General features: G+C 39.6%; 1 protein-coding gene across 1 annotated transcript in view; it reads left to right on the forward strand.

The window, feature by feature from the left end:
- Positions 1-26,883, forward strand: part of TTN (titin) — a 283,199-nt gene that overhangs the window by 31,059 nt on the left and 225,257 nt on the right. Inside the window, 22 exon segments of the mRNA XM_015561820.1 lie at positions 47-71; positions 645-901; positions 1,024-1,188; positions 1,292-1,460; positions 1,570-3,263; positions 3,408-3,689; positions 4,460-4,726; positions 4,822-5,094; positions 5,218-5,481; positions 5,574-5,834; positions 7,447-7,707; positions 8,234-8,497; positions 8,590-8,850; positions 8,972-9,232; positions 9,895-10,155; positions 10,652-10,793; positions 10,880-11,045; positions 12,569-12,800; positions 14,628-14,912; positions 15,145-15,270; positions 20,600-20,788; positions 26,171-26,227. Coding sequence (XP_015417306.1) covers positions 47-71; positions 645-901; positions 1,024-1,188; positions 1,292-1,460; positions 1,570-3,263; positions 3,408-3,689; positions 4,460-4,726; positions 4,822-5,094; positions 5,218-5,481; positions 5,574-5,834; positions 7,447-7,707; positions 8,234-8,497; positions 8,590-8,850; positions 8,972-9,232; positions 9,895-10,155; positions 10,652-10,793; positions 10,880-11,045; positions 12,569-12,800; positions 14,628-14,912; positions 15,145-15,270; positions 20,600-20,788; positions 26,171-26,227 — 6,162 coding nt within the window.

Consider the following 26,883-nt stretch of genomic DNA (forward strand, 5'->3'; position numbering starts at 1 on the left):
TAATGAAGACTGTAAGGTTTATCTAACATCTTCTTTTACATGTTAGCCCTAATTTATACAATAATGCCGCAGTATAGGGATTTTTATTTCTAGTTTGAACGTGGGAACGCTGAATCTCTGCAATCCTATGAAAACTGCCTCAGTTTACCCAGCCTGTAGGGTTATCGAATCCAAGCCATTCTAGCTACAATGTAAAGATAGGATTTTATTTTCAAATATAACTTTTATGTTTTTCCTCCTGTTGGGTAAGAACATATGTTAATCTTTTTTTCTTATGCATTGGTTATTTAACCAACCAATCTTTATTGAGATGTTTTGGAAGTGGAATCAAAATGAGTTGGTAACTAATTAAGTCAAGGTGGTGAGAGAAAGATAGTATTAAGGATCATTCTGAGATTCTGAGTCCCCAAAATATCTGGCTGTGCTAAATGACTACTGACTGGATTGAGGATCTATGAAAAAATATAATTTGGGGGGCTATGCTAAAATATTCCATTTTAGATCCCAGTGGTTTTGAGGTGCCTTCTGTAACATACAGAAGTAAATTATAAAATGACATTGATGAACAAGAAATAAAGAGGTTTGTTTATTTTGTTGAATTTTCTCTATGATTCATGAAAATATTGTTTTCCTTTGTTTTCCAGATCTGTCTCTCCGCGTTCGGTGAGCAGGTCTCCTATACGCATGTCTCCTGCACGGATGTCCCCTGCACGGATGTCCCCTGCCAGAATGTCCCCTGGACGTAGGCTGGAGGAAACAGATGAGGCACAACTCGAGAGACTGTATAAGCCAGTCTTTGTGTTAAAGCCTGCTTCTTTCAAATGTTTACAAGGGCAAACTGCCAGATTTGACTTAAAGGTTGTGGGTAGACCTATGCCAGAGACCTTCTGGTTTCATAATGGTGAGTATGATAAGTTTCTGCTCACAAATTCTTAACCCCCCAAAATAAGCTTATATGTGTTGCGCAACAATTTAAAAAACAATTTTAACCATCTGTTTTCTTTTTCATTTATTTTTTGACAGGCGAGCAAGTTATCAATGACTATACCCATAAAGTGGTCATTAAAGAAGATGGTACCCAGTCACTGATTATTGTCCCGACAGCACCCAGTGATTCTGGGGAATGGACCGTGGTTGCCCAAAACAGGGCAGGCAAATCTTCAATTTCAGTGACTTTAACTGTGGAAGGTATTTGCTTTTAAAATAAAAAAGAAATCACCGTATCACTTGGGTTTTAAACCCAGGTATTTCAGCCCTGTTCACTCTAAGTCACGACCCCTCTCTCTTTCAGCTGTGGAACATCAGGTTAAACCAGTGTTTGTGGAAAAACTGAGAAATGTCAATATAAAGGAGGGTGCCCGACTTGAAATGAAAGTCAGAGCTACGGGTAACCCTAACCCTGACATCGTATGGTTGAAAAACAGTGAAATCATTGTACCTCATAAATATCCAAAAATCAGGTAAGTTTGCTTGGGAATAATATAACTAAGTCCATTCTGCAAATCCAATAACCAAGGAAGCAACTGCCACTTCTGTATGAGTGATGGTTTTTGTTTGTTTGTTTTTTAGAATTGAAGGAACCAAGGGAGAAGCTGCCCTTAAAATTGATTCCACTGTCAGCCAGGATTCTGCCTGGTATACTGCCACCGCTATTAATAAGGCTGGCCGAGATACTACACGATGCAAAGTAAATGTGGAAGTTGAGTTTGCAGAGCCTGAACCAGAGAGAAGGTTAATCATCCCACGGGGGACATATAGAGCAAAGGAAATTGCAGCCCCAGAACTGGAGCCCTTGCATTTGCGATATGGTCAAGAGCAATGGGAGGAGGGTGACCTCTACGACAAAGAGAAACAACAGAAACCATTTTTTAAGAAAAAACTCACTTCCTTAAGACTCAAGCGCTTTGGGCCGGCCCACTTTGAATGCAGACTAACACCCATTGGTGATCCAACGATGGTGGTGGAATGGCTCCACGATGGGAAGCCACTTGAAGCAGCCAACAGGCTTCGTATGATCAATGAATTTGGGTATTGCAGCCTTGATTACGGAGTTGCGTATTCTCGAGACAGCGGCATCATCACTTGCAGAGCCACTAACAAATACGGAACAGATCACACATCTGCTACCCTTATTGTTAAAGATGAGAAAAGTCTTGTGGAAGAAACTCAGTTGCCTGAGGGCAGGAAAGGCTTACAGAGAATCGAAGAATTAGAGAGGATGGCTCATGAAGGTGCTCTTACAGGTGTAACGACAGATCAAAAAGAGAAGCAAAAGCCAGACATCGTCTTGTTCCCAGAGCCAGTAAGAGTACTTGAAGGGGAGACGGCTAGATTCCGCTGCCGAGTGACAGGTTACCCTCATCCCAAAGTCAACTGGTACCTCAACGGACAGCTCATCCGCAAAAGCAAAAGGTTCCGAGTTCGCTATGATGGCATTCATTACCTGGACATTGTGGACTGCAAATCATATGATACAGGTGAAGTCAAAGTCACCGCAGAAAATCCTGAAGGTGTGACGGAGCATAAAGTGAAACTTGAGATCGAACAGAGGGAAGATTTTAGGTCTGTCCTTCGGCGAGCTCCTGAACCAAAGCCCGAGTTTCACGTACATGAAGCTGGGAAACTTCAGTTTGAGGTACAAAAAGTAGATAGACCTGTTGACACCACCGAAGCCAAAGAAATTGTGAAGTTGAAAAGGGCCGAGCGAATCACCCATGAAAAAGTGTCCGAAGAATCAGAAGAGCTGCGCAGCAAGTTCAAGCGCAGAACAGAGGAAGGGTATTACGAAGCCATTACTGCTGTGGAGCTCAAGTCTCGCAAAAAGGATGAATCCTACGAAGAACTCCTTAAGAAGACAAAGGATGAACTTCTCCATTGGACCAAAGAGCTAACTGAAGAGGAGAAGAAAGCCCTTGTTGAAGAAGGCAAAATCACTATTCCAACTTTTAAACCTGACAGAATTGAACTAAGTCCTAGCATGGAAGCCCCCAAAATCTTTGAAAGAATCCAAAGCCAAACAGTGGGTCAAGGATCTGATGCACACTTCCGGGTCAGAGTCGTGGGAAAACCAGATCCGGAATGTGAATGGTACAAAAACGGTGTCAAGATCGAACGCTCTGACCGAGTCTACTGGTACTGGCCCGAAGACAATGTTTGCGAACTGGTCATAAGAGATGTGACTTCTGAGGACTCTGCCAGCATCATGGTAAAAGCCATCAACATAGCTGGGGAAACCTCAAGCCACGCATTCTTACTTGTCCAAGGTAATTCAAATTTTGTTCATTTGATGGAGCTCTCTATTTATCCATGAATATTCACTAGTGTATTTCTTTTTATTTTGTTTTTCCATTATTCTAACTTTAAATTTAATGCAATGTGTGTGTGTGTTTTTTCTCCTTTTCTTATAGCCAAGCAATTGATCACTTTCACCCAGGAATTACAAGATGTTGTTGCTAAGGAAAAAGACACCATGGCAACCTTTGAATGTGAAACTTCAGAGCCATTTGTCAAAGTGAAATGGTATAAAGATGGAGTAGAGATTCAGTCGGGAGATAAATACAGGATGCACTCTGACAGGAAGGTTCACTTCCTCTCCATTCTGACCATTGATGCAGCTGATGCTGAAGACTACAGCTGTGTGCTTGTGGAAGATGAAAATGTAAAGACAACTGCCAAACTTATTGTTGAAGGTAATAAATGATTCATTCTTTTTGTACTTAAGTTATAAAGTTAGCCTTAATATCTGAAAAAAATTACCTAGGCAATTTTTCCTTCATATAAAGAATTAATTGGGAATCCTATATAATAAAAGGGTAATATGCAAATTGACCAAACTGCAGAATGACCAGTAGCTATGACACACACTGACCACCAGGGGGCAGATGCTCAACGCAGAAGCTTCCCCCTGGTGGTCAGTGTGCTCCTGTAGGGGGAGCATCACTCAGCCAGAAGCCAGGTTCACGGCTGGTGAGTGCAGCTGCAGTGGAGGGAGCCTCTCCTGCCTCCGCAGCAGCACTAAGGATGTCCAACTGACATGCTCAGAGGGCTCCTGGACTGCTAGAGGGTGCAGGCTGGACTGAGGGACCACCCTCCCCCCACTCTCCCCGCATGCATGAATGTCATGTACCGGGCCTCTAGTTGAATATAAGCTCTGTAGAAAGAATCATGAACTTATACTATTAATTAAGAATGTTGACAATTTGGATTTTTAATAAGCAAGATTTTATACCTTATATTTTAATGTTCTCATTGAAATATAAGTCTGTGCTTTAAAAATAATTTAAAAGTTAAAGTAATTCCTTGTTATTGAATATTTATTTCCCAGACTATCAGCAGGTAGACATTAAGAATATTCCTGATAGTATGGAAGAGATAAGAGATATACAAGGAATGCTCCCTATGCTAAGTCTATATGAATAGCTCTCCAGAGAAATTAACTTCTTTCTATCTGATACCTCAGGTGCAGTTATTGAATTTGTAAAAGAACTTGAGGACATAGAAGTTCCAGAATCATTTTCAGGAGAGTTGGAGTGCATTATATCCCCAGAAAACATAGAAGGCAAGTGGTATCACAATGATGTGGAGCTTAAATCCAATGGCAAGTACTCAATTACATCTCGCCGTGGACGTCAGAACCTCACAGTCAAGGATGTGACCAAAGAGGACCAAGGAGAATACAGCTTTGTTGTTGACGGGAAAAAGACCACTTGTAAACTCAAGATGAAACGTAAGTCTTCCCGTTCCTTTTGGTTTGCAGGGAGCATCATATGGTTTATTGACAAACAATGATTATAAAATTCATTTTCTCCCCATCTTTCACAGCCCGCCCCATTGCTATCCTACAAGGACTCAGTGATCAGAAAGTCTGTGAGGGCGACATTGTTCAGCTTGAAGTTAAAGTCTCCTTGGAAAATGTGGAAGGTGTCTGGATGAAAGATGGCCAAGAAGTGCAGCCCAGCGACAGGGTTCACATTGTGATCGACAAACAGTCACATATGCTGCTCATTGAGGACATGACGAAGGAGGATGCTGGGAATTACTCCTTCACCATTCCAGCCCTGGGAATGTCAACCAGTGGGCGCGTCTCTGTCTATAGTGAGTGCAACTTACATGGTGTTCTGTGTACATTGTCAAGTGAGGTAGGAGCTTTAATAAACAGGCTTTAAAAACAGAATCTATATTCATAAATATTTTGTATGTGTGTTTGTGGTTTTGCAGGTGTTGATGTGATAACACCTCTAAAGGATGTTAACGTGCTTGAGGGTACCAAGGCTGTTCTCGAATGTAAGGTCTCCGTCCCGGATGTGACTTCTGTTAAATGGTATTTAAATGATGAACAAATCAAACCTGACGATCGCGTACAAGCCATTGTCAAAGGCACTAAGCAGCGACTGGTGATTAACCGCACCCATGCTTCCGATGAAGGACCTTACACGCTGATGGTTGGCAGAGTTGAAACCAGCTGTAATCTCTCTGTCGAAAGTAAGGATTCTCCCATTTAACCTAGCATTATTCTGAGCATTCTGTGTTCCCAGTGCAATAATAACCAAGCGATTATTTTACCTTTTCCCCAGAAATTAAAATTATAAGAGGACTTCGTGACCTTACCTGTACCGAAACCCAAAATGTGGTCCTTGAGGTTGAGCTGTCCCACTCAGGAATTGATGTCTTGTGGAATTTTAAGGACAAAGAAATCAAACCCAGTTCTAAATATAAAATTGAAGCTCATGGAAAAATATATAAGTTGACAGTTCAAAATATGATGAAAGATGATGAAGGAGAATATACATTTTATGCTGGAGAAAACATGACATCTGGAAAACTTACTGTGGCAGGTTGGTCCATTTATCATTTAACCTAAGTTCATTTGTGGGACAGTTGTTTAAACATAAAGAAGTGGTTGCTCACTTCCTGCCAAATTCCCATCAGTTTCTCACTCCCGTGCCTCTGCGTATGCTCTTCTCAAAGCCTGTAGTATTATGCTCAACACAGGCACGATCTCCCTGGATTCCAAATGTTCCTCCAGGCAGACCTACCTCACATGCTTTCCCCTCTGTGAAATCTTCCTTAATCTCCCCATTTGTAGAAGATTTTAGTCCTCCAAACTCAGGATCCCTTTATGAGTGCCTCTCCCATAGTCCTTACCATAGACTTGTCTTATCCCAATTTCTTCTTCTTGCGCCCGAGTATAAGCTCCCCAAATCTGAAATTGCTTCTTTTTCTTCCTTGTGTACTCCAGTATGAGAGAGGATCAATAAAAGTTTGTTGAATTGAGCTTTATTTAAATTTTCCTACTCTAAAGATGTATTTTCTTTCATACTTTTTATGAACCCAGTGAATATTTTAAAACTATAACTCAGTGTATCTGTGTATCTCTTTCTTATGAAGTAGACTATTTTCATTCAGCAGAAATTCTTTGCTTTAAAATGAAGAATCAGAAGTCTAAGTCAGATGTCAGGAAAAAACTAAAGTCATCATTAATTTGTTTGGTTCTTTATAATTTATTGAAGAATTGGGATATTACATTGAGATTAAATTGTGCTGTCCAGGACATCACGTATATAAGCAAGTTATATGAGAACACTGTTTCTTATGTGGAAAGAAAGTTGCATGGTTTATATTTTATTACATTGTCAGATTTTCCCAGAGATTTGACTACGAAAAAAACTTTTGAAACAAAATTTTATGTCCTGAACTTTGATATATTTATTATAAATGACATCTTTTTAAATGTGTGAAAAAACAAACAAACAAACTATGAGCCCTTATGTGATTTCACCCAAAATTTTAAAACTACTTATTATAGCCAGACATTGCTAGAAACTCAGAACACAGAAATGAATAAGGCATGATATTTTTTCTCAAGGAATTAACAATTTAGAGAGGGACAGATGCATCAGCAACTAACTTGCTGAAGGAGTAATTATTTCTGCCAGTGCATGATGGCATTGGGGGCAAATGGGGAGAACTTCATAGGAGAAATGACATTTGTCAAAACAGTAATTTTTAGTATATAGGAATCCCTAATCTTATAGAAACATTGATGACTTGGCCATTTTGTGTAGCAGTTTTTTCCCAATCATATATCAGATATATTCCCAGGAAAACGTGCTTAAGAAGACTAAGTAGAATGCTTCTGAGGAAGGAGCAATTGCTGTGGTATGCTGCACATTAGGGTTCTCAGAATTCCGTATTAACTTGACAGTTGCTTTTCCTTCATCAAACCTTTCTGACACCAGCATTTTCCCTTGTTATCAGTCCTGCATCCTTAGAATAGGGGTTTCTGTGATACCTTTGTAATATAGGTTAAAATAATTGCATTAGACATTTCATGATGTTCAAATTCATGTTTTAAAATTGGATATTTTAAACTAGGTAAGGCCAAAGATTTCTTTACGGTGTAAATATTTTTAAAGGACTCACACTTGTGCTTCTTTTGATCCACAGGTGGGGCCATCTCCAAGCCACTCACAGACCAGACAGTAGCTGAATCTCAGGAAGCAGTGTTTGAATGTGAAGTTGCCAACCCTGATTCCGAAGGCGAATGGCTGAGGGATGGCAAACAACTGCCGCTAAGCAACAACATCAGAAGTGAATCTGATGGCCGCAAAAGGAGACTTATCATTGCTGCCAGCAAGTTAGATGACATTGGAGAATACACCTACAAAGTGGCCACCTCTAAAACATCTGCTAATCTCAAAGTTGAAGGTCAGTGATACAATAACAGAATCATCATTTCAAATCGCGAAACATTCTTGTCAATTACCGTTTTAAATGTCAAATGGCATACCCATTTTGGATGCCATCAGTCTTCATTTCATAAAACCATTAAAAAACTCTCTGAGCCTTCTTTCTGAGCCGTGTACCACAAGGTACAAATTGTTTATGTGTTTATGTGAAGAAGCATTTCTCAGGGTCCAGCTCTGGGGAACAGCTAAATGAGATGTTCTCAATTTCACTCTCCTCCAATGAATCTATTAAGCTGTTAGGGCGTGGGTTCTGCAAGTTTCCTCCCATTCAAGTATAGAAAAATTACAGCCAATGTGTATTTCAAATTGGATCCCGTGTTTTCCTAAACAGCCTCAGGGGTCTTTTAAAACAGAGATGCTGCATATCTGTAAAGTTTTTGATAACCATTCACTTGCAAGATGACCAGGGAATGCTCTTACTCAGGACTTCTTTTATTTAAAGATATCATTCTTATTTTCTAAACCAACCATACATTTGCTTGCAGCTGTCAAAGTTAAGAAGACGTTGAAGAACCTCACAGTGACGGAGACGCAGGACGCTGTTTTCACAGTGGAGCTCACACACCCCAATGTGAAAGGTCTCCAGTGGATCAAAAATGGGGTTGTGCTGGAATCCAATGACAAGTACGATATCTCAGTCAAAGGAACAGTGTACTCTCTGAGAATTAAAAACTGTACCATGATGGATGAGTCTGTTTATGGCTTCAAGCTCGGAAGGCTAGGAGCCAGTGCCAGGCTGCACGTTGAGAGTAAGTTGACTCAGAAACACTTCACAAGTTGCCAACTCATGGTTACCGCGACATTAACCATTTCACTGAATGGCTTCAACTTTCCTTCTTAGCCGTCAAGATCATTAAAAAGCCAAAGGATGTGACCGCCTTGGAAAATGCCACCGTTGCCTTTGAAGTTAGTGTTTCCCACGACACGGTTCCAGTAAAATGGTTCCACAAGAATGTGGAGATTAAGCCGAGTGACAAACACAGACTGGTCTCAGAAAGGAAGGTCCACAAACTGATGCTACAGCATATTGCCCCCTCGGATGCTGGGGAGTATACCGCTGTGGTGGGACAACTGGAATGCAAAGCTAAACTCTTTGTGGAGAGTAAGTATTAGGCGGCCCCGTAGCATTTCCCTGGATGGTTACCATGTATTGATTTGTCTGTTTGATGCATCTGCTTTTAAAAGAAAATGTATTGACTGAAGTACTTTCTGATTTTCCCAAGCATTGCATATAACAAGGACCATGAAGAGCATCGAGGTGCCTGAGACCAAAACTGCCTCCTTTGAGTGCGAGGTGTCCCACTTCAATGTCCCTGCCATGTGGCTGAAGAATGGTGTGGAGATTGAGATGAGTGAAAAGTTCAAGATAGTGGTGCAGGGAAAGCTCCACCAGCTGATGATCATGAACACCAGCACAGAGGACTCGGCAGAATATACATTTGTCTGTGGCAATGACCAAGTCAGCGCCACCCTGAAAGTGACCCGTAAGTTAAAAGAAAAAAAATCTAAGGAACATCTAGTACAGTGATGGCGAACCTTTGGAGCTCAGCGTGTCAGCATTTTGAAAAACCCTAAATTAACTCTGGTGCCGTGTCACATATAGAAATTTTTTGATATTTGCAACCATAGTAGAACAAAGATTTATATTTTTGATATTTATTTTATATATTTAAATGTCATTTAACAAAGAAAAATCAACCCAAAAAATGAGTTTGTGTGTCACCTCTGACACGCGTGTCATAGGTTCGCCATCTGATCTAGTAGATTCATTGTTATTCCATATGCTAGACATTTTCTTCCTGATCATTTGGTCTGTTGAAAAATCTTTGATTCAGAGGTCTCCTGAGAGATCGCACTGAGTTAAGCACTAGCATCTCCACCTAGATAAAATTTTCCAATTAGAGTAACAATGAAAGGCTGCCTATACTGATGCCCCAGTGTCTGTCACTTGGGATTTCTGTTCCCCTATCACTGCCATTGTTCTGTAGAGAAAGGGATACCCGGAAGGTATCACAGCTCATATCTCTGAACTGTTGTTACCTTACCAGACATACTAAGTACATGCCAGTTTTTCATTCTGCACCTGTTATGACCCACACTCTATTGACACAAAGTCTCCTTGGTGTCGCTCCTTCCCCTTCTGCAGCAATCATGATTACGTCCATGCTGAAGGACATCAATGCTGAAGAAAAAGACACCATTACCTTTGAGGTGACAGTGAACCATGAGGGCATCTCTTACAAATGGTTAAAGAATGGCGTGGAAATCAAATCAACGGACAGGTGCCAGATGAGAACCAAAAAGCTCACCCACTCCCTGAACATCAGGAACGTTCACTTTGGAGATGCTGCTGATTACACCTTTGTGGCTGGAAAGGCTACGTCAACAGCCACCCTTTATGTGGAAGGTATGGCTTCATAGGTGTCCTGTCCATAAAAATAATGTCAAACACACTGTAGAAAATGTAAGTGCATAAATTGGTCAATGGATAATTGAAATGTGGTATATCCATGCTATGGAATATTATCCAGCAATAAAAAGGAATTACTGATACATGCTACAGCATGAATGAACCCTGCGTGAAAAGGCCAGTCACAAAGGATTACATTTTGTATGATTCCATTTACATGAAATCTTCAGGATACACACATCTATAGAGATATAAATTGGCCTACGTCTGAGGAGAAACAGTAATAGGAGTGTGAGGGGTTATGGATGAGGGGCCCATAGTTTCTTTCTAGGGTAAGTAGAATGTTCTAAAATTGATTGTGGTGATGGTTGCACAACTCTGAATGTACTTAAAGCCAATGAATCATACACTGAAATGGGTGAATTTTATAGTATGTGAATTATGTCTTCATAAAGCTATTGAAAAGGTTAATTTTATACATGCTGTTTTCTAGCTCGTCATATAGAATTTAGGAAACACATTAAGGACATTAAGGTGCTTGAGAAGAAGCGAGCCATGTTTGAATGTGAAGTTTCTGAGCCTGACATCACTGTACAGTGGATGAAAGATGGCCAAGAGCTGCAGATTGAGGACAGGTCAGTTGTTTTACCTTACTACTTTCCAATTCCCAATTTCCTCTGAGTCGGCATACATTAAACTTCAATTTCCATTTCATCCATAGAATCAAGATACAGAAGGAGAAATATGTCCACCGCCTTCTGATTCCATCCGCCCGGATGTCTGATGCCGGACAGTACACCGTGGTGGCAGGAGGCAACATGTCCACTGCCAACCTCTTTGTTGAGGGCAGAGATGTTCGCATCCGAAGTATTAAAAAGGAGGTCCAGGTATTGTATGCATGCCACATTTTTTGAGAAGTCGTCAATAGTCCATAATCCATATTTCCTATTTTAATTATTGACTTAAATTGTCTAACTACAGTCTTCTGAAGAATTAAGTCAGCTTATCCTTCCTGGTTTAGATGCTTATGCTGACATCAATTTAGGCAGTTTCCCCTCACTTAGGGAATAAGTGAGTTCTTAGCAGCTTTCAAAGTTCTTTAATTAACACAGCTGTAGAAACTTCACTGTCTAATGCAATAATTGACTACTTGCCAAACAGCACCGACCAGAAAAAAAGCTAAAGTTTAAATTGTGATGTTCACACATCAACTGGGATTAAGAGAATTTAGAACAAGGTAGCATTTTCTCAGAAGCCACCTGCTAGGGAGAGGCGGGATGTAGGAACTTGGGTCGGAGTACGTACTCTGAGGTCCAAGAGGAAGACCAGTTTGAGCAAAGCTGTATTCCCAGCAAGAATGCTGATCAAATATCTTTGCTGTCTACTACCTGTACAGAGCTGGCCCTCATGGGCGCCAGTCTTCCCAAGTGATATAATGGAGGTAACATGTTAAGAGAAATACCATTTGCGTTTAGCTTCATCATATTGCTCATCCAAAAAGAACTGAGTGTCACAGGCCTTAGGCAGAGTGAAAAAGCTTCATTCAGCAAGGGCTCAGACAACCTGGATTGGATATGTCCCACCCTTTATTGTCCATCTCTGAATCTTGATAGCCTCACTTTTAGAATAGTTCCTACCTAGTCCACAAGGTTATTGTTTAAAATCAGTGGTCGCCAACTGGTGGTCTGCAGACCACTGGTGGTCTGTGAGGTCTGAAAGGTTGGCAACTGCTGGTTTAAATCACGTGAAATCAAATTGAATAGTACAGTAACTTTTAAGAGCTTTATAAGCAATAAAAAGTCCACAGACACAAAGTATTATATCTGTTATTATTAATTAACAAGCAAATATATTGGAATGAGATAAAGACCAGAACAACCAGTAGCTATGTTGCCCACTGTAGCCAACAAACAGCTGGATCAGGGGGTGGGGCCGGCTGACCAACCTCCTGAAGCCCCTACCCTGCCCCTGATGGCCCCCACCACCCCAATAAAGGGCAGGGCAGGCGGGCCAACTGCCTGTGGCCCCTCCCCCCAGATGGCCCTGCTGCTGATTGGCCTCCCACCCAATCGGGGGGGAGGGGGGCTACCAACCAACCTCCAGCCGTCTCCCAACAGGCCCAGCCTGGATCCATGCATGAATTCATGCACTGGGCCTCTAGTTTAAGGATAAAATCATTGCCTCTTTGGGCCACCTCCTCAGTGCAGGTATAAGGATGATTCTCCACAAAAGAAATCTGGGTACCATTTTCCCAGGGATGACAGGAAAAATTAGAATGTGCTTTAACCAATCAAGTTATTATATCATAATGTATAGGTTTTGCATGCTTAAAAATGAGCACTTTTAAGAACATGTTAACTGAAAGGATACCAGGGCTTCAATATTCTTTTTTATGTTCCTTCATCTAAAGGTTATTGAGAAACAACGTGCTGTTGTTGAGTTTGAGGTCAACGAAGATGATGTTGATGCCCACTGGTATAAAGATGGCATTGAAATCAATTTCCAAATTCAAGAGCGACACCAGTATGTTGTAGAGCGAAGAATCCACAGAATGTTTATCTCTGAGACCAGGCACAGCGATGCTGGTGAATATACCTTCGTGGCAGGAAAGAACAGGAGTTCTGTTACCCTCTATGTCAATGGTAAGTAGAGATATTAACATGTTTTGTGGATCCGTCTGGAATAACCCTCCCCTTTAAGTTACTAAAGTTCTGGTAGTTTCTGTGTAATTTCTGAAGAACCTATAGTACTCATGTGGTTACATCTATATATTTTTTTACATTACAACTATGGTAAGGGATGGCAGCTATTAAAATGAGAGTTAAGAAGTCATTCCCAAAAAGCACCTAACAGCTAGATTTTTATTGATTGGTCAACACTATTGAACACCCACTGCATGTCAATTTACTCCAAATGGGTTTCTAGATATGGATTCAGCCAGTTGTCTGCCCTAGATCCTAACTGCTTACTTACTGGCAGCACTACCAAGTGTAGGAGCCTTTCTAGCCTCTAGTCTGCAGTGCCTGGGACAACCCAGAGGTCCTCCCCTGTGATACCACAGAGGGCCTAGGGAGCCACAGGCCACGTGGAACGGGATTCTCTCTGCCCCAAGCTCTAGGGCAAGGGGCTCTTACGTCAGAGGGGAATTTCACATGCTACCAACTCCTAAGAGGAATGCCACTAAACCACACACTTTCCTCATTAGAAACCTTAGAGCTGAATTTCAGGCTGTTCTAGATCTGAGACTAAGCTAGAAACATAGGAAAAAAATGGAACCTCCTTCCATATCCTTCCTTATCTTGGGCCATATCTGTCTGAACAAATACCAGTGAGGCAAATAAAGGAACACTAAGAGTAATCTCAAGTTTCAATTGAACCATATTGCCAACATTTCCTTGGTCCCTAAGAGACCAAATGGTCCTGGTGTCCAGTTATTATTTCTATACTAGAGGCCCAGTGCATGGATTGTGCACCGATGGGGTTCCTCTGCCTGGCCTGCACCCTCTTGCAGTTTGGGACCCCTCAGGGGATGTTGGACAGCTGGTTTTGGCCCAATCCCCACAGGTCTGATTCCCACAGGCCCAATCCAGACAGGAGGGAGCCCAATCCTGTGTGTTGAGCATCTGTCCCCTGGTGGTCAGTGCACATCATAGCAACCGGTCAACCGGTTGTTTCGTTGTTCAGTCATTCGGTTGCTTAGGCTTTTATATATATATATATGTCATATATATAATTAGTAGTGGGGAAAATAAGGCACAGAGAAGAAAAGTAGTGTCAGTAACCAGACTCACAGAAGTCATTTCTCTTTATTCCTGTGTCCTGTAGATTACCCAGTTTTCCCCTCACTCATCGTAACACTAAGAATATGTTTTCATTAGCATAACAGGAAAGCTGATTTTAAAATATATATAAACATTTAACTACATCTGAAATAATATTTACTCATTCTTTCATATGTATAAACACACTTCACTGGCACCTGTATATAAAGAGATGACTACGACATATACACAAATATTTACAAAACAATCAAAACTGAATGAGATGAGCCATTTTACTCTGTGATGTGCCCAAATTACTTTTAAAAATAAATAGCATGTGGAAGTTGTTCTAGAATTCTTTAGGGTACTGGCCATCACTACACCCCCACCTAGACCCTAACCAGAAACGGGTAATCATGTTATGTTGAGAAACACTTTCAGCACCCTCTGCCGCCATACAAAATGTTCAAAGTATCTTTCTAAAGCTATTCCCTCTACTAAAGGACAGCATTCCAAATGCCCCCCCGCCTCCCCGCCCCCTCTTAGCATCACCAATGTCCTAATATCCTGAGGCGAGCAAAGGTGTAACAATTCCAAAGTTTTATTTCCAGGCGGGTAACCACCTGGCAACAAATTAATGTAGAGTTTCATGGGCTCTCCCGTGTTTTTGCACTTTTTCTCGAGCTATTTGTTTTCATTTACTCTCAGCTCCAGAACCACCGCAAATTCTGCAGGAGCTCCAGCCTGTTACTGTGCAGTCTGGCAAGCCTGCCCGCTTCTGTGCTGTGATCTCTGGCAGACCACAGCCCAAAATTTCCTGGTACAAGGAAGAGCAGCTGCTTTCCACTGGCTTCAAGTGCAAATTTCTCCACGATGGGCAAGAGTACACACTTCTGCTCATTGAGGCCTTCCCAGAGGACGCAGCCGTGTACACGTGTGAAGCCAAGAATGACTATGGAGTTGCCACCACCTCAGCTTCGCTCTCCGTGGAAGGTAGGAATGTCTTGCTGCTTCTCAGCTTACAATAAAACCGAAGAAACTAGATTTTGCATTCTCCCGGTGCATTTAAAAATACAATTTGGAGCTCATGAAAGTAGATTGCTACCCAACTTGGGAACTCTGAAAGTGTTGCACTGTGAGATAAATTACGATAAATCGGCATGCTCCGATCTGTGAGGCCTGTCACGTGACTCAATCATGATAAACCTGTGGTCCCTTTCTTTAGTTCCAGAGGTCGTGTCTCCGGACCAGGAAATGCCCGTTTATCCTCCTGCCATCATCACCCCACTTCAGGACACTGTCACTTCGGAGGGACAGCCCGCTCGATTTCAGTGCAGGGTTTCTGGAACTGGTAGGTTTACAGGCAACAGTGTCCTTGCTAATATTCACAAATAATGATGTGTGTGTGTGTGGGGGGGGGGAGTAGTGGTTGTCACCTTTTCCTTCATCACAAACATCTCTCATGCATAATTTAAGGTTTAATGGGGCTCATTTGCAGAAGACTTATTTGAATTATTGAATTAAAAATTAAATCAGTGTTCTTCAATATTGGACTACACACCTATTAATAAATAATTAAAGTGGTCAATTTTGTTACTTTTAAACACAATAAGAAAAGAATGAGATCAGTACTTTCCAGTGTTTTAAACTTCAAAAAAATTTCATGTTTCTTTATGATTATAGTTGCACTTTTGTTATTTATTAAATATAATAGAAACTATAGTTATTGTGATATTCATTATAATAGCATTTACAAAAGATTCAAAAGAAGGGTCTATTTCTATGTAAGACATTATTAAGTCTTTCAGTGTTTGTGTGGAATGATATATTATCCTGTAGTGGTTAAATGAAGGGTTTTATGGTCAGAGAGGTTGGATTTGAATCTTGGCTCCACTGTGTGACCTTAGGCAAAAACATGATTTCTCTGGTTCTCTTTCCATTGGGAATAAAATGAAAATAATATTGCATTCAATCTTAGAATGTACATTTCATGAGGCCAGGGATTCTGTCTTAGTACCTAGAACCTGGTGCTTGAAAAGCAGTAGCTGTTTGAAGAGAAATTCCATGAGAACAAGGGGGTGACTTTTGTTCTAAAATAGCTCCCTATGAAGTAGGTACTCAATAAGTAATTACTGATTGAACAAATTAACGGATGTTGAATGATTAATACTAATCACTTAAGACTATTATCAGGATTACGTTAGATAACCCAACTCAGCACTTAGCACAGTATCCATCATATAGTAATTCCTCAATCTGCTAGGATTTTCCAATTTTATTTTAGAAGACGTTTATTACAGCTGGGGACAGTAAAAGGAGGAAGGGCCTAGGGTAACAGGAGAGGGACTAGGTGGGGAAATGAATCCAGGCTGGGCTGCTTTGGCTCACTAAGAGGTCAGAGAAAAGGGGGCCTTGAAGACAGGTTCAGGGGATGTGCCCGGGACAAACTGCCACTGCCCTTTGCTGCCCTGGTCGCAAGCCTATTGGGTCCCTTAGAGTTTAGGAGATGTACACCTGTGGCGGAAGAATGAGAGGAGGGGAAAGGCAAGGATGTACTTCAGGGAGGCCCAATCAGTTCGGATTTTTAATTGGGGCATACTACTCAACTGCCACCAACCCTTACCCTTACCCCAGGAGTTTGACATTGGTAGAATGAGACAAAATGCTTGGAGCCATTTCAAACCAATTATTATTGTAGACTGGCCTCAGAAAGGGGCCACATAAACCAACTTCATCCAAAATGAAAATCACTCTCGTATTTACTTGGCTTTTTTATACCACTACCAGAGGAGAATTCTCAAAGCTTGGACATCTCATAGCACTCCTAATAAGTTTTATTGTTTTGTTTATTATGTTTCTCCCATTACTTTATGACCCAGCATTACATCGCTGAAAGCTATTTTCCTAAACAAGTTAGTATTTCAATTGGCTGCTATGTCTTGGTGATTTCCTTCTCTGGGATGGAGATGCTAATCTAGAAACTAAATGGAGTTGTTTGATTTTATGAGCATAATTAAAGGATATAATGTATGCAAAGCACCTATAGGCATGGCTGGCAAGTGACTGGTGCTCAATACATTAATTTTATTATGGCCATAGAGAAGACTTATAGAAACATAAAATTCTGGTATTGTGTGACCAACATAGCCTTTGTCATTTCAAAGCATAGTATTTGAAAAATATTAAGTATCAAGAAATGTGGACTAATTTGATAATATTCTATTTACACATTAAATAAAAATACATTTTAGTATCAAATTCATTAAAGCTACACTAATTAATTTATTCATTCATTGAATTTTTGGGAGAAAAATTTCAAATAAGTATACATATATGTGGATTGTCCAAAACAGTATAAAGTCTTAACAATATTTGTATAGTGCTTTATACTTAATAAATAATATTATAGTTTGCCTTTAAGGCAGTGGTTCTCAACCTTCCTAATGCCACAACCCTTTAATACAGTTCCTCATGTTGTGGTGACCCCCAACCATAAAATTATTTTCGTTGCTACTTCATAACTGAAATTTTGCTACTGTTATGAATCGTAATGTAAATATCTGATATGCAGGATGTAGTTAGGCGATCCCTGTGAAAGGGTCATTTGAGAACTGCTGCTTTTATTTGTTGCAAAAATACATTTGACATCTTTATGAGACTCTGAAGTAGAAAAAGAAAAAAAATCTCTTTTCTTAGGGGTCGTGACCCCCAGGTTGAGAACCCCTGCTTTAAGGTGTTGCAAAAATACATTTGACATTCTTTATGAATCTCTGAAGTAGAAAAAGAAAAAAAATCTCTTTTCTATAAGATTGATGTCTTTAATTGTTTGAATAGTTCATCAATTCATGAAACTTAACTATCTATGTGTGGTAAAACATACAAATTTTAACACCCTCTTGAAAACGTATTTTCTATATGACAAAAATTCATTAAACAAAATGCCCATTGAAAAGCTTACCAAATTACATAGTTTCATGTCCTCAGGATTGAAAATATTTAGACAACTTTCTCTGACCAAGGATTTATTGCCTCAGGAAATTAAGCGCAGCCCTGCCTTCTAGAAATTAGAAAAAATTATGAGGCTTCAGAAGCCTCAGTTGCACGTTTGGGGGAACTCAAAACTTGCTAATTGGGGAACATGGTCCTGAGCAATCCGGTGGTGCTTTCCCAACAGAAAAATATTGTCTATTGAAAGTCTCTGGTGCCACCTACTGGTAGAAGAGCTATTGGGAAAAGTAGAATTTTAAAACGTGTTTATTAGTGTTTATTTTACAGGTGAGTCAGAATCATTTGGAGGCTTACATAGTGACAGCTAGCTAAGTGAAGTGATCAGTAATTTTTGTAATAATGATGTATGCCCATTTTTCACTTAAGCATCTATTCAGCTTTAGTCTGCCAACATTTGTGTTCCTGCTATTGAGACATTGCCCTAGGTCTCAGGGATCCCAACACCTGGCTTGTACCTTCATAGAGCTCAGTGTGAAAGTGAGGAGGTGCACAACTACATCCCAGGGTTGTAAGTGTTGTAACATCCCATGTACTTAGTGCTCTGTGTCTGGGAGACAGAGAAAGATGCATGGGCTGAGCATCGAAGAATCAATAGGGTCATTGAATACAATGGCGTTCCAAGCAGAGAAACATATTGACTGTCACTTCAGGTGCTTGAAATGACAAGTGGTTTAAGTATGGTTGGAAAGGGATGTTATGAGTGGGCAAGAAGGCTAGGGTTAGATACTAAAGTGTTTGGTATTCTCTGCTTAGGATTTCAGATTTTATCTTGTTTACATGGAGGAGCCAGTGAAGGATTTCTAAGCCTCTGGGCACATGATCAGGTTTGCTTTTTAGAAACAATACTGTGATCGTGAAAGGAGGAATGGAGAGAGTGGGAGTGAGACTGGAGTTAAGGGACCAGGGGAGAGGCCATCACAAGATGTAGAGAGTGTTGACAAGGCCCTCAACTAGGGGAGTCGGGAGAAAGAAGGGAGTAAGTTGTAGAATTCAGGAGGTAGAGTGACAAGATTAGGAACCAAAGACAATGATGTGGAGAGATTGAGGAGCAAGGGCAGTGAGATGGTCTCATCAAAGCAACAAGAGGCCAATGACCAACACAGAGAGTGGCATCCCAGTCAGAAGTGCCAAGTCCATTGCCAAGAGAGGTCTCACCTTTTAGCTCATTGATGGCTGCCAATTCATGTCGGTCCTCCTGCTTCTTTCAGTTCACCAAAGGAAGGAGTTGTAAAAATAAGCAGAGAACTTCAGAGGGTGTGAACCAAACTCTCCATCCTTCTATTTCAATTGACAATTAAACAAACTGACTAAATAGTTGTAGGGTGATTGGGTGTGGCTCTGTCTTTTGACATGTTATTTAAGGCACCGCTGACCCCTTCCATGATGTTAGACATTCTTATTTTACTGACTGACTTGTGCCACTGGTTTATAAAGCACTTTCAGAGGTGTAAGCCATTTAATTTACACATCAATCTTATGCAGTGAATTATGATGCATCTCATTTTACAAATGAGAAGACTGGTCCAGAGGGATTATATGACGTGTCTAAGATCACACAGATGGTAAATTATAGTGCCAGGATTCCATTTTCTGCCTTTTGTTGTTATCTAAGTGAAAAGATTTGTTTATTTAAAAGGACACCCTGTAGTTTATAAGCAACTCATACCGTCATGGGAAGGAGGGGAACCTTCATAAACCAACATTTGCAATAGACACAAACAAATGCGAGATGGTCGGGCTATTAGAAGATCCATATGGTTGGTATTAAGATAAGGAAGTTATATAGTGACCATACTCCAAAAATAAGATGGCTTTGATTTTGGCTTTTACAAGAAATAACTAAATTTAAATCCACTCTTGATTGATAGGGTTATTGTTTTAATGTCAGTATAATATTTTTAAAGTGGCTGTCACCTTAACAACATAATAATGTTACTTTATCTCTGCTTTCTTGTTTTTATTTTCTATCATTTTAAGATAGTTCAATTCTTTGTGTAAAAAGAGCTAGTTTTATTAGTAATCACTATTGCTACTACCTTGGCAAAAGCCAAATATAACCAAGACAACAAAATTCCATGACTCTTTCAACTTAAAAATTATTTTCAATTTAAAAAATATTTTCTGTGGTGCTGAGAACTTTTGATGCTTGTTACTTGATAATTAAAAAAATGAAGGTGTGTGTTTTCATTCAGCCTATTTTAGACTTTGTGGGATGTTGATCTTTTCAGCTCTTTTTGATTGATTTTTCTGCACATCAGAAGTGTACATTTTCTTCACTTCCTGACCCAGTAGGCAGCCACAGTCCAGGTCAAATTCTTTATAATGACTGCTTCTCAGAGCTCTCGTTTCCAAGGTCACTAAGCATATCAACATCTTTCCCTGCTTCCACGGCATGACATGCAAATGGTTATTAAAAGAATATAACTAAAATTATAAATTTTCAAATATGTCAACCAGTTTATAAGCTGAATTTTTCTACAATCGTGTTTCCTTGGTAAATATGAAAAGAAATCATATAAGGGCAGATTTGATATGCCTAAAAGAAAAGTTTAATGTTATGAAGGTAAATGTGAAATGTAGTCACCAGTATAATCAATACAATATGTTTACAGGAAATTGAAAATATCCACCTGTTCTTGTGATTTAAATATACATTTTTTTCTGTACTACAGATCTAACAGTGTCCTGGTACAGCAAGGACAAGAAAATTAAGCCATCTAGGTTCTTCAGAATGACTCAATTTGAAGACACTTACCAACTGGAAATTGCTGAAGCTTACCCAGAAGATGAAGGGATTTATACTTTTGTTGCTAATAATGCCGTAGGTCAAGTATCAAGCACAGCCAACTTGAGACTGGAAGGTAGAGTAAAACAACTTTAAGAATCACATTTCAATATAGATCTAAGCTCATGTCAGTAACAATTACTAAAGATTTCATGTAAATCATGGTTGGTCCTATCATTCTCTTTTAATGCAACTAATTGTGTTCATGTCATATGTGATATTCTCACTTTTCATTTACTCCTTCTCATTCTGAGTCACATACCATTCCTTTGTTATTTTGCCTGCTTTGTGTCCATGATGTTTTGTGATGTGTTGCTCTCATCATCAGCTTTCATGCTTCCTGATAAGCATGTATCAGAATGGGGATAAATGTACTTTATAAAAATAGGTATATTTGTTTCTCATTTGACTAGGATAAAAATTTAAATTTATTTTTTAAAATCTAAGAGTGTAACCATCCCCGCATTGTGTTCACATAATCCTGGTTTCACAGAAGTGACAGTGGACAATTTCAGGTCTGTACACCTGTCAACTGTACTCACCATCATTCAAAGAATGCCTGAGAGTTGAGGGGCACAGTCCTAGGAAGGTTAAACATTTCTGTTACTTGAGTCTCTTAAATTACAATCAGAAGCACTTCTTTGATGACAGGAGAGGAGCGGGGGTGGAGGGGTGCATTTTGACTCGCCAGGAGATAACAATATATTTTTACAGAGTCTTTTTCCTGAGCTAATTTATTCTACATAGTATTGAGTATATACAAATATATAAGGATTTAGGGCAAATTTTGATTTTTTTCTTCAATTGTTAACACCTATTATAATAACCAGATGCTTCCTAATAATCAGTTTAAAGTGGTTTGCAAAGTAGAAAAGCTGGTTTTACAACCAGAGAGGAAAAAAATAAAACCAGGAAACAAGAATACCTATACCAAATTGCGTACTTCACTACTGCCTTCTTGAACAATATGGTGACGTTCTTTAGACTGTTGATGTCTCAGCTTGTTTGTCTGGAAAATGCAAGTGAACTTGTAGGACTGAATCCACAGTGCATACAGTGACCAGGCATCAGGACTGGACTGGGTTCCAGTCCACTGTGGAAATTTGCCACTGATCTGCAGACAATTCCACATGAGGTCCGGTTTCCATGCAGGGCACAACATTAAAGGTTGGCATGCTTCTTTTCAGGATTTAGCAAACTTGAAGAAGTTACATCCAACTCCCAATGGCATGTCTCTTCATCATTTTCATTTAAGAAGGAGTCCCTTGGCCAAAAGCCCATCTTCATCCAGCCTCTATCAAGCCTCAGGGTGCACAGCGGGGAGACAGTCAGATTTCATGCAAGGGTTTCTGGCATTCCCAAACCAGGAATCCAGTGGTTTCATAACCAGCAGCCAATTCTACCAACCAAAGATGTAGTTTTCCATTTTGAGGAGTCCACAGGCATGGCTTTAATGCTTATAGTTGACGCTTACTCAGAGCATGCTGGGCGGTACTCTTGCAAAGCAGCCAATAGCGCTGGGGAAGCCACTTGTGCAGCTACACTCACAGTGACTCCGAAAGGTAAAGCCCAATGTGCTTCGAAGACTTTGATTTGCTGCCTACCTCCTACTCCCTCTGTTACTAATGAGAGTCTCAGCTGTTTGTCTCATTGCATATTATGGCAATACCTAATTTACTAATAAAGTAACACCCAACAAGCCCCACCACCAAGGTCTCAGTTACGAGCTAACCTATGTATCTTAAATCTGACATTAGTAATTATGTGTTCTGTGCATTACATTAGTAATCATTTTGTTAGGCATCAGTGCTGCTTAACATTTAACAGCATCTCATCACTGCATCATTAATGATCGATTTACCATATGTTTTTACAAAGCATATCATGAAGAGAGGACAAAGTTCTGAGTGGGGGAGGGTGAGGAAGAGAGGAAGAGAGATTGAGATTGATTGATTCTGGATAACTACAGTAACAACAGAAGAGAGAAGCCAGACACTGTATGGCATCCGCATGAGCCTTCATCATCCATTCATCATGGGATTGCTGGGAATGAATTTTCCTTTGTGTGAAGATCCTTAGGGCATACTGCATCTGGCATGTTGCTTCCAAGCGACAATGATGTCTTTCATCTTCATCTCCATGCCATTTTGTGTTACTAACCTTGCCAAGTGACAAAGCTTCGATCTTAATATTCTTTTCTTTTTTCTTGTCACTTGATTATACAGTGCAAGCCCTAGCTAGGCAAAGTTCTGGGAAAGATGTAAGAGAGTCCACCACGTCCCAGACAGTGGCAGATTCCTCTTTCACAAAGCAAGAGAGCAAAATATCCCAAAGCGAAGTTAAGTCATTTCAAGGATCATCATATGAATGTGAAGTGCAGGTTTTTGAAAGTATATCTCAAAGTTCCACCCACACAGCTGCATTTGTGCAAGCTGTAGGGTCGCACCATCCCGCATCCCTTTCACAAATTGCAGAAAGCACTGAGTTATCTGATAAATACTCTGAAGAGATGATGGATGAGGCGCCAAAGATTCTTCTGCATCTTCAAGACCTCTCCGTAAAGTGCGGCGACACTGCTCAGTTCCTCTGTGTTTTAGAGGATAAATCTTCTGTTGGTGTAACCTGGACTCATGAAGGTGTAAAGATAGAGGAATCTGAGAGAGTGAAGCAGACACAAAATGGAAATACTTATTTTCTTACCATATGTAATGTTCAGCTGGTAGACCAAGGATTGTACAGCTGCATAGTACACAATGAGTATGGAGAGAAGACATCTTCAGCAGTACTAAGCATAGAAGGTGGTTATTTGATTTCTAGCTACGACTTGCTTCATTCATTTCATCCTCATCGCTTTATGCAGCTTTTCTGCCATGCAAATTGAATATATTAATTAGAGTATCTCTAAATTAGTACGTTTATTCATCAATGGCTTATGAAAGTTGGCCAAGTCATTGGCCAAACTTATTAAGAACATTTAACTTTCCAGTCTAGATTTAGGAAGTACAACTAGCAGATCCAGGTTCAGGAAGTTAAGCTTCATTTCACATGGGCTGCCTTTTCTAATCTTAACCAAATGTGCCACCTAGGGAGTGTACCAATGAAGGTTAAGATGTTATGGTTCCAGTATTTAGTGAATATTTATTTTTGTGCCTGACAGTCTGCTACACTTAAATGGAATTGTTTTAGTAATAGGAGGCTCAAAATTTCTCATTTGCCCTTTGGGTTCAGATCTGGAGGTTCTAGGTATGACAAGGAGGCCATGAAAATGTAAAAATGGGCACTTAAAATAATAGGTCTGGATCAAATTAGTCATCTCTAGATATTTCTCAATAAATCATGCTGCTTTTGTAGCCTCAGATCTTCTGGGAATTGTAGAGTTATCTCATGGGGAAAAATCATTATTTTGTTATTATTATGCTTGATTCGCCCCTGTGTCTGGAAAGGCCTGAATAAATTTGGGGTAATGATAGCTTCTTCCTCTTATCCGTGGACCTTCCCTTTAGATACTAATGATACAAGAAAAAATTCTTCAGGTGCTAGAAGCCCGTGCTGTCTATTTGCCAACAAAGGAGCTTCACTGAATCCATGGAAGGAAGCTGGGTGAAGTTTGGGCATCGGCAGGGGTCTATTGAGAACTGTGGCCTCAGGTTCTTCCAGATCTGACCATACTATTTTTTAGTTGTTAGACATTAGCAGGGGCAAAAATACAGTGCTATGTGCACAGCCCTCTCTACCCTAAATTCCGAAATTGGCTCATTAGTTCACTTAATGCATCTACAATATTCACTCACACACACCAAGAAAGGCCTTTTTTTTCTTTCTTAAGCTGGCATTTTGTTCTATAGCTATTTCTGGTTGTATTTCCAAAGTCCAGGACTGAGATCTAGTTATGCAAATGAGGTGGAAAATTCCACCATCCGGAGACTTGACCACAGCTGCTGGCAAGCACAGTAATCACAGTTACTATTTATCCGGAGTTGTTATCTACACGTCTTGTAGGTGACAACTGTGACAGTTTCAGCAGCAATATAATTGGGAATCAGCTGTGCTGTGGAGGTGGGAAAAATGGAGGTCTTTCAACTTGTTTCCTAAAGAACCTAGTGTCATAGTACAGTACTTGAAAGTCAAGTTCCCAGAGGGGATTTGCTTAGACATTTCTGCCCCAGGAATTCCAGTTCCAATTAAATATTATTAAAGTGTTCTTGGAGAATGAACACTTTTTTTTTTTTCTTGGAAATTCCAGACGGCCTTACTTGTACTTTCAAAAGTGAAAACATTTTTAAGTGTTTGAAGGGTGAAGGATCAGGCACAGTTGTCCAATGATCTAAAAGAAGGCAGTTTTTATATACCCCTCTTTTATTCTGGCCTAATAACTTTACATAGGCGACATAGTTATCCACAAAGGCCGAGTAAGAATGAAAAACCCCAGAAGTCAGTTTGTGTTGAGTTCTTATGTGCATAGCAAGCATAGCTATTTCATATATTAGTTTTGGGACTAATGTGCCGCTTTCCTTCTCATCCTAATGACATTCCATCTTCTCTAAATTCAGCATGTGTTTTCCTCGTACAAACACAGCTAATTGATTCCTTTTCCTAACTTTATTCTTACCTAGCAAAGAAATCGCAAACCAGAGCAGTTACAAAAATCACCCTTGGTTCAAACACTAAAAGTTTTAAAACACTCAGAGTCACAAATTAAAACAACCTGTGAAGCAAAGAGGGTGTCGTCAAAGAAAACATCAAGTTTGTCATTCACTTCATGCCAAAGACAACAAGGAAGTCAGAAGCCCACTGACACAATGCCACACGAACTGAGAGATGAGAGTGGTACCACGGCACCTGCCTCTCTCTCTGAAGAAGCCACCCCAGAGATGATTGTGTCTAAAGACTGTTCCTTTTCCTTATGTAATAAAAGCTATTTAGAGTGGATGACTCTTTGTTTTGCTTCTTAATATGTAATTGAACTTCAGGTAGTTTGACATTGTAAAGGTGGTTTAAACCAAAGGGGTATTTATTTACTAGCTGAAAATGCTTAATTCTGCAGGAAAAACTGAGAATAGCCATCCACTAAATGTGGCATGTTAAAAATGCATGTCCCCTATACATGTGACTTCATATCTTACCAAGTGTTCAGTCAATAAGACATTTTTTAAAAAGAATTTTCCTTTAGCTTGTGGGTTGCTTTTCCGAATGCATGTAAAAGCATGAAGAATTATAGAACTAAATGTGGAAATTTCATAGAAAACCAAAAATAAAAATGCTTTTAAATCTTTCTGCCAACATTGTCATGTACTTGATCAGTTCATTGATTTGTTTGGCATGAATTGTTTGATGCATTTGATGGATGTAGTTTTCTATTATAATAAAGATAAAATTATAATTGTATAAACCATATATTAAGGCAGAAAGTATATGGAATTAACCATTAAATTTTTTTATGTTTTTTTTTCCATTTTAGCCTATGAATCAATTTTACACGAGAGGATTGAAGAGCAGATTGAGGTGGAGATGAAAGGTATTATTACACTGAATATGAGATTTAAATAGAAATTCTGAAGGATTAATAGAATTCTTAACTGCCTCTTTCATTTACTATCATTGAGAAAAATGACATAGATGTATAAATATATCTCTTAGAGAATATATTACTATGTCGCATGCCTGGTTTAGTATGCTGATGGTTACATGCATTTCATAGTATTTTGTTTTACAGCAATTTAAATTCTCGAATTTAAAATTTACCAGCCGTATCATTTTCATGTTTGCAGCCATTTTCGAAAGTGTGTATTAGAAAAAGTTGGAATCTTAATGCATGAAATCATGAAATAGAAGTTTGTTTTCAAAATCACAGTGAATTAAATTGAACAGTAGACAATAACCTAGGTGTCATTCTCAGAATGCAATGTCATGAATGAATGATGATTGAAATGCTACTTGAGTTAGGGTGTGTGAAAATGTTACATTCCCATCTGGTTTACACTTCATGCTCATACATCATTTTAACATTGATATGTCTCTTACACTGGCTTGCAGATAGCTGCCTTATGTGATCCTTATTGCCTGCTTTTCTTTGTATAACGTTGTGACTATATGGCTGTATTAGTTCGAATAAACGCCTTCTTATTTTATTTTAGCTATTTATGGTTATGGTTCTTGTATATATATATATAT

The sequence above is a fragment of the Myotis davidii genome, unplaced genomic scaffold (assembly GCF_000327345.1).
Source record: "Myotis davidii unplaced genomic scaffold, ASM32734v1 scaffold370, whole genome shotgun sequence".
NCBI lineage: Eukaryota > Metazoa > Chordata > Mammalia > Chiroptera > Vespertilionidae > Myotis > Myotis davidii.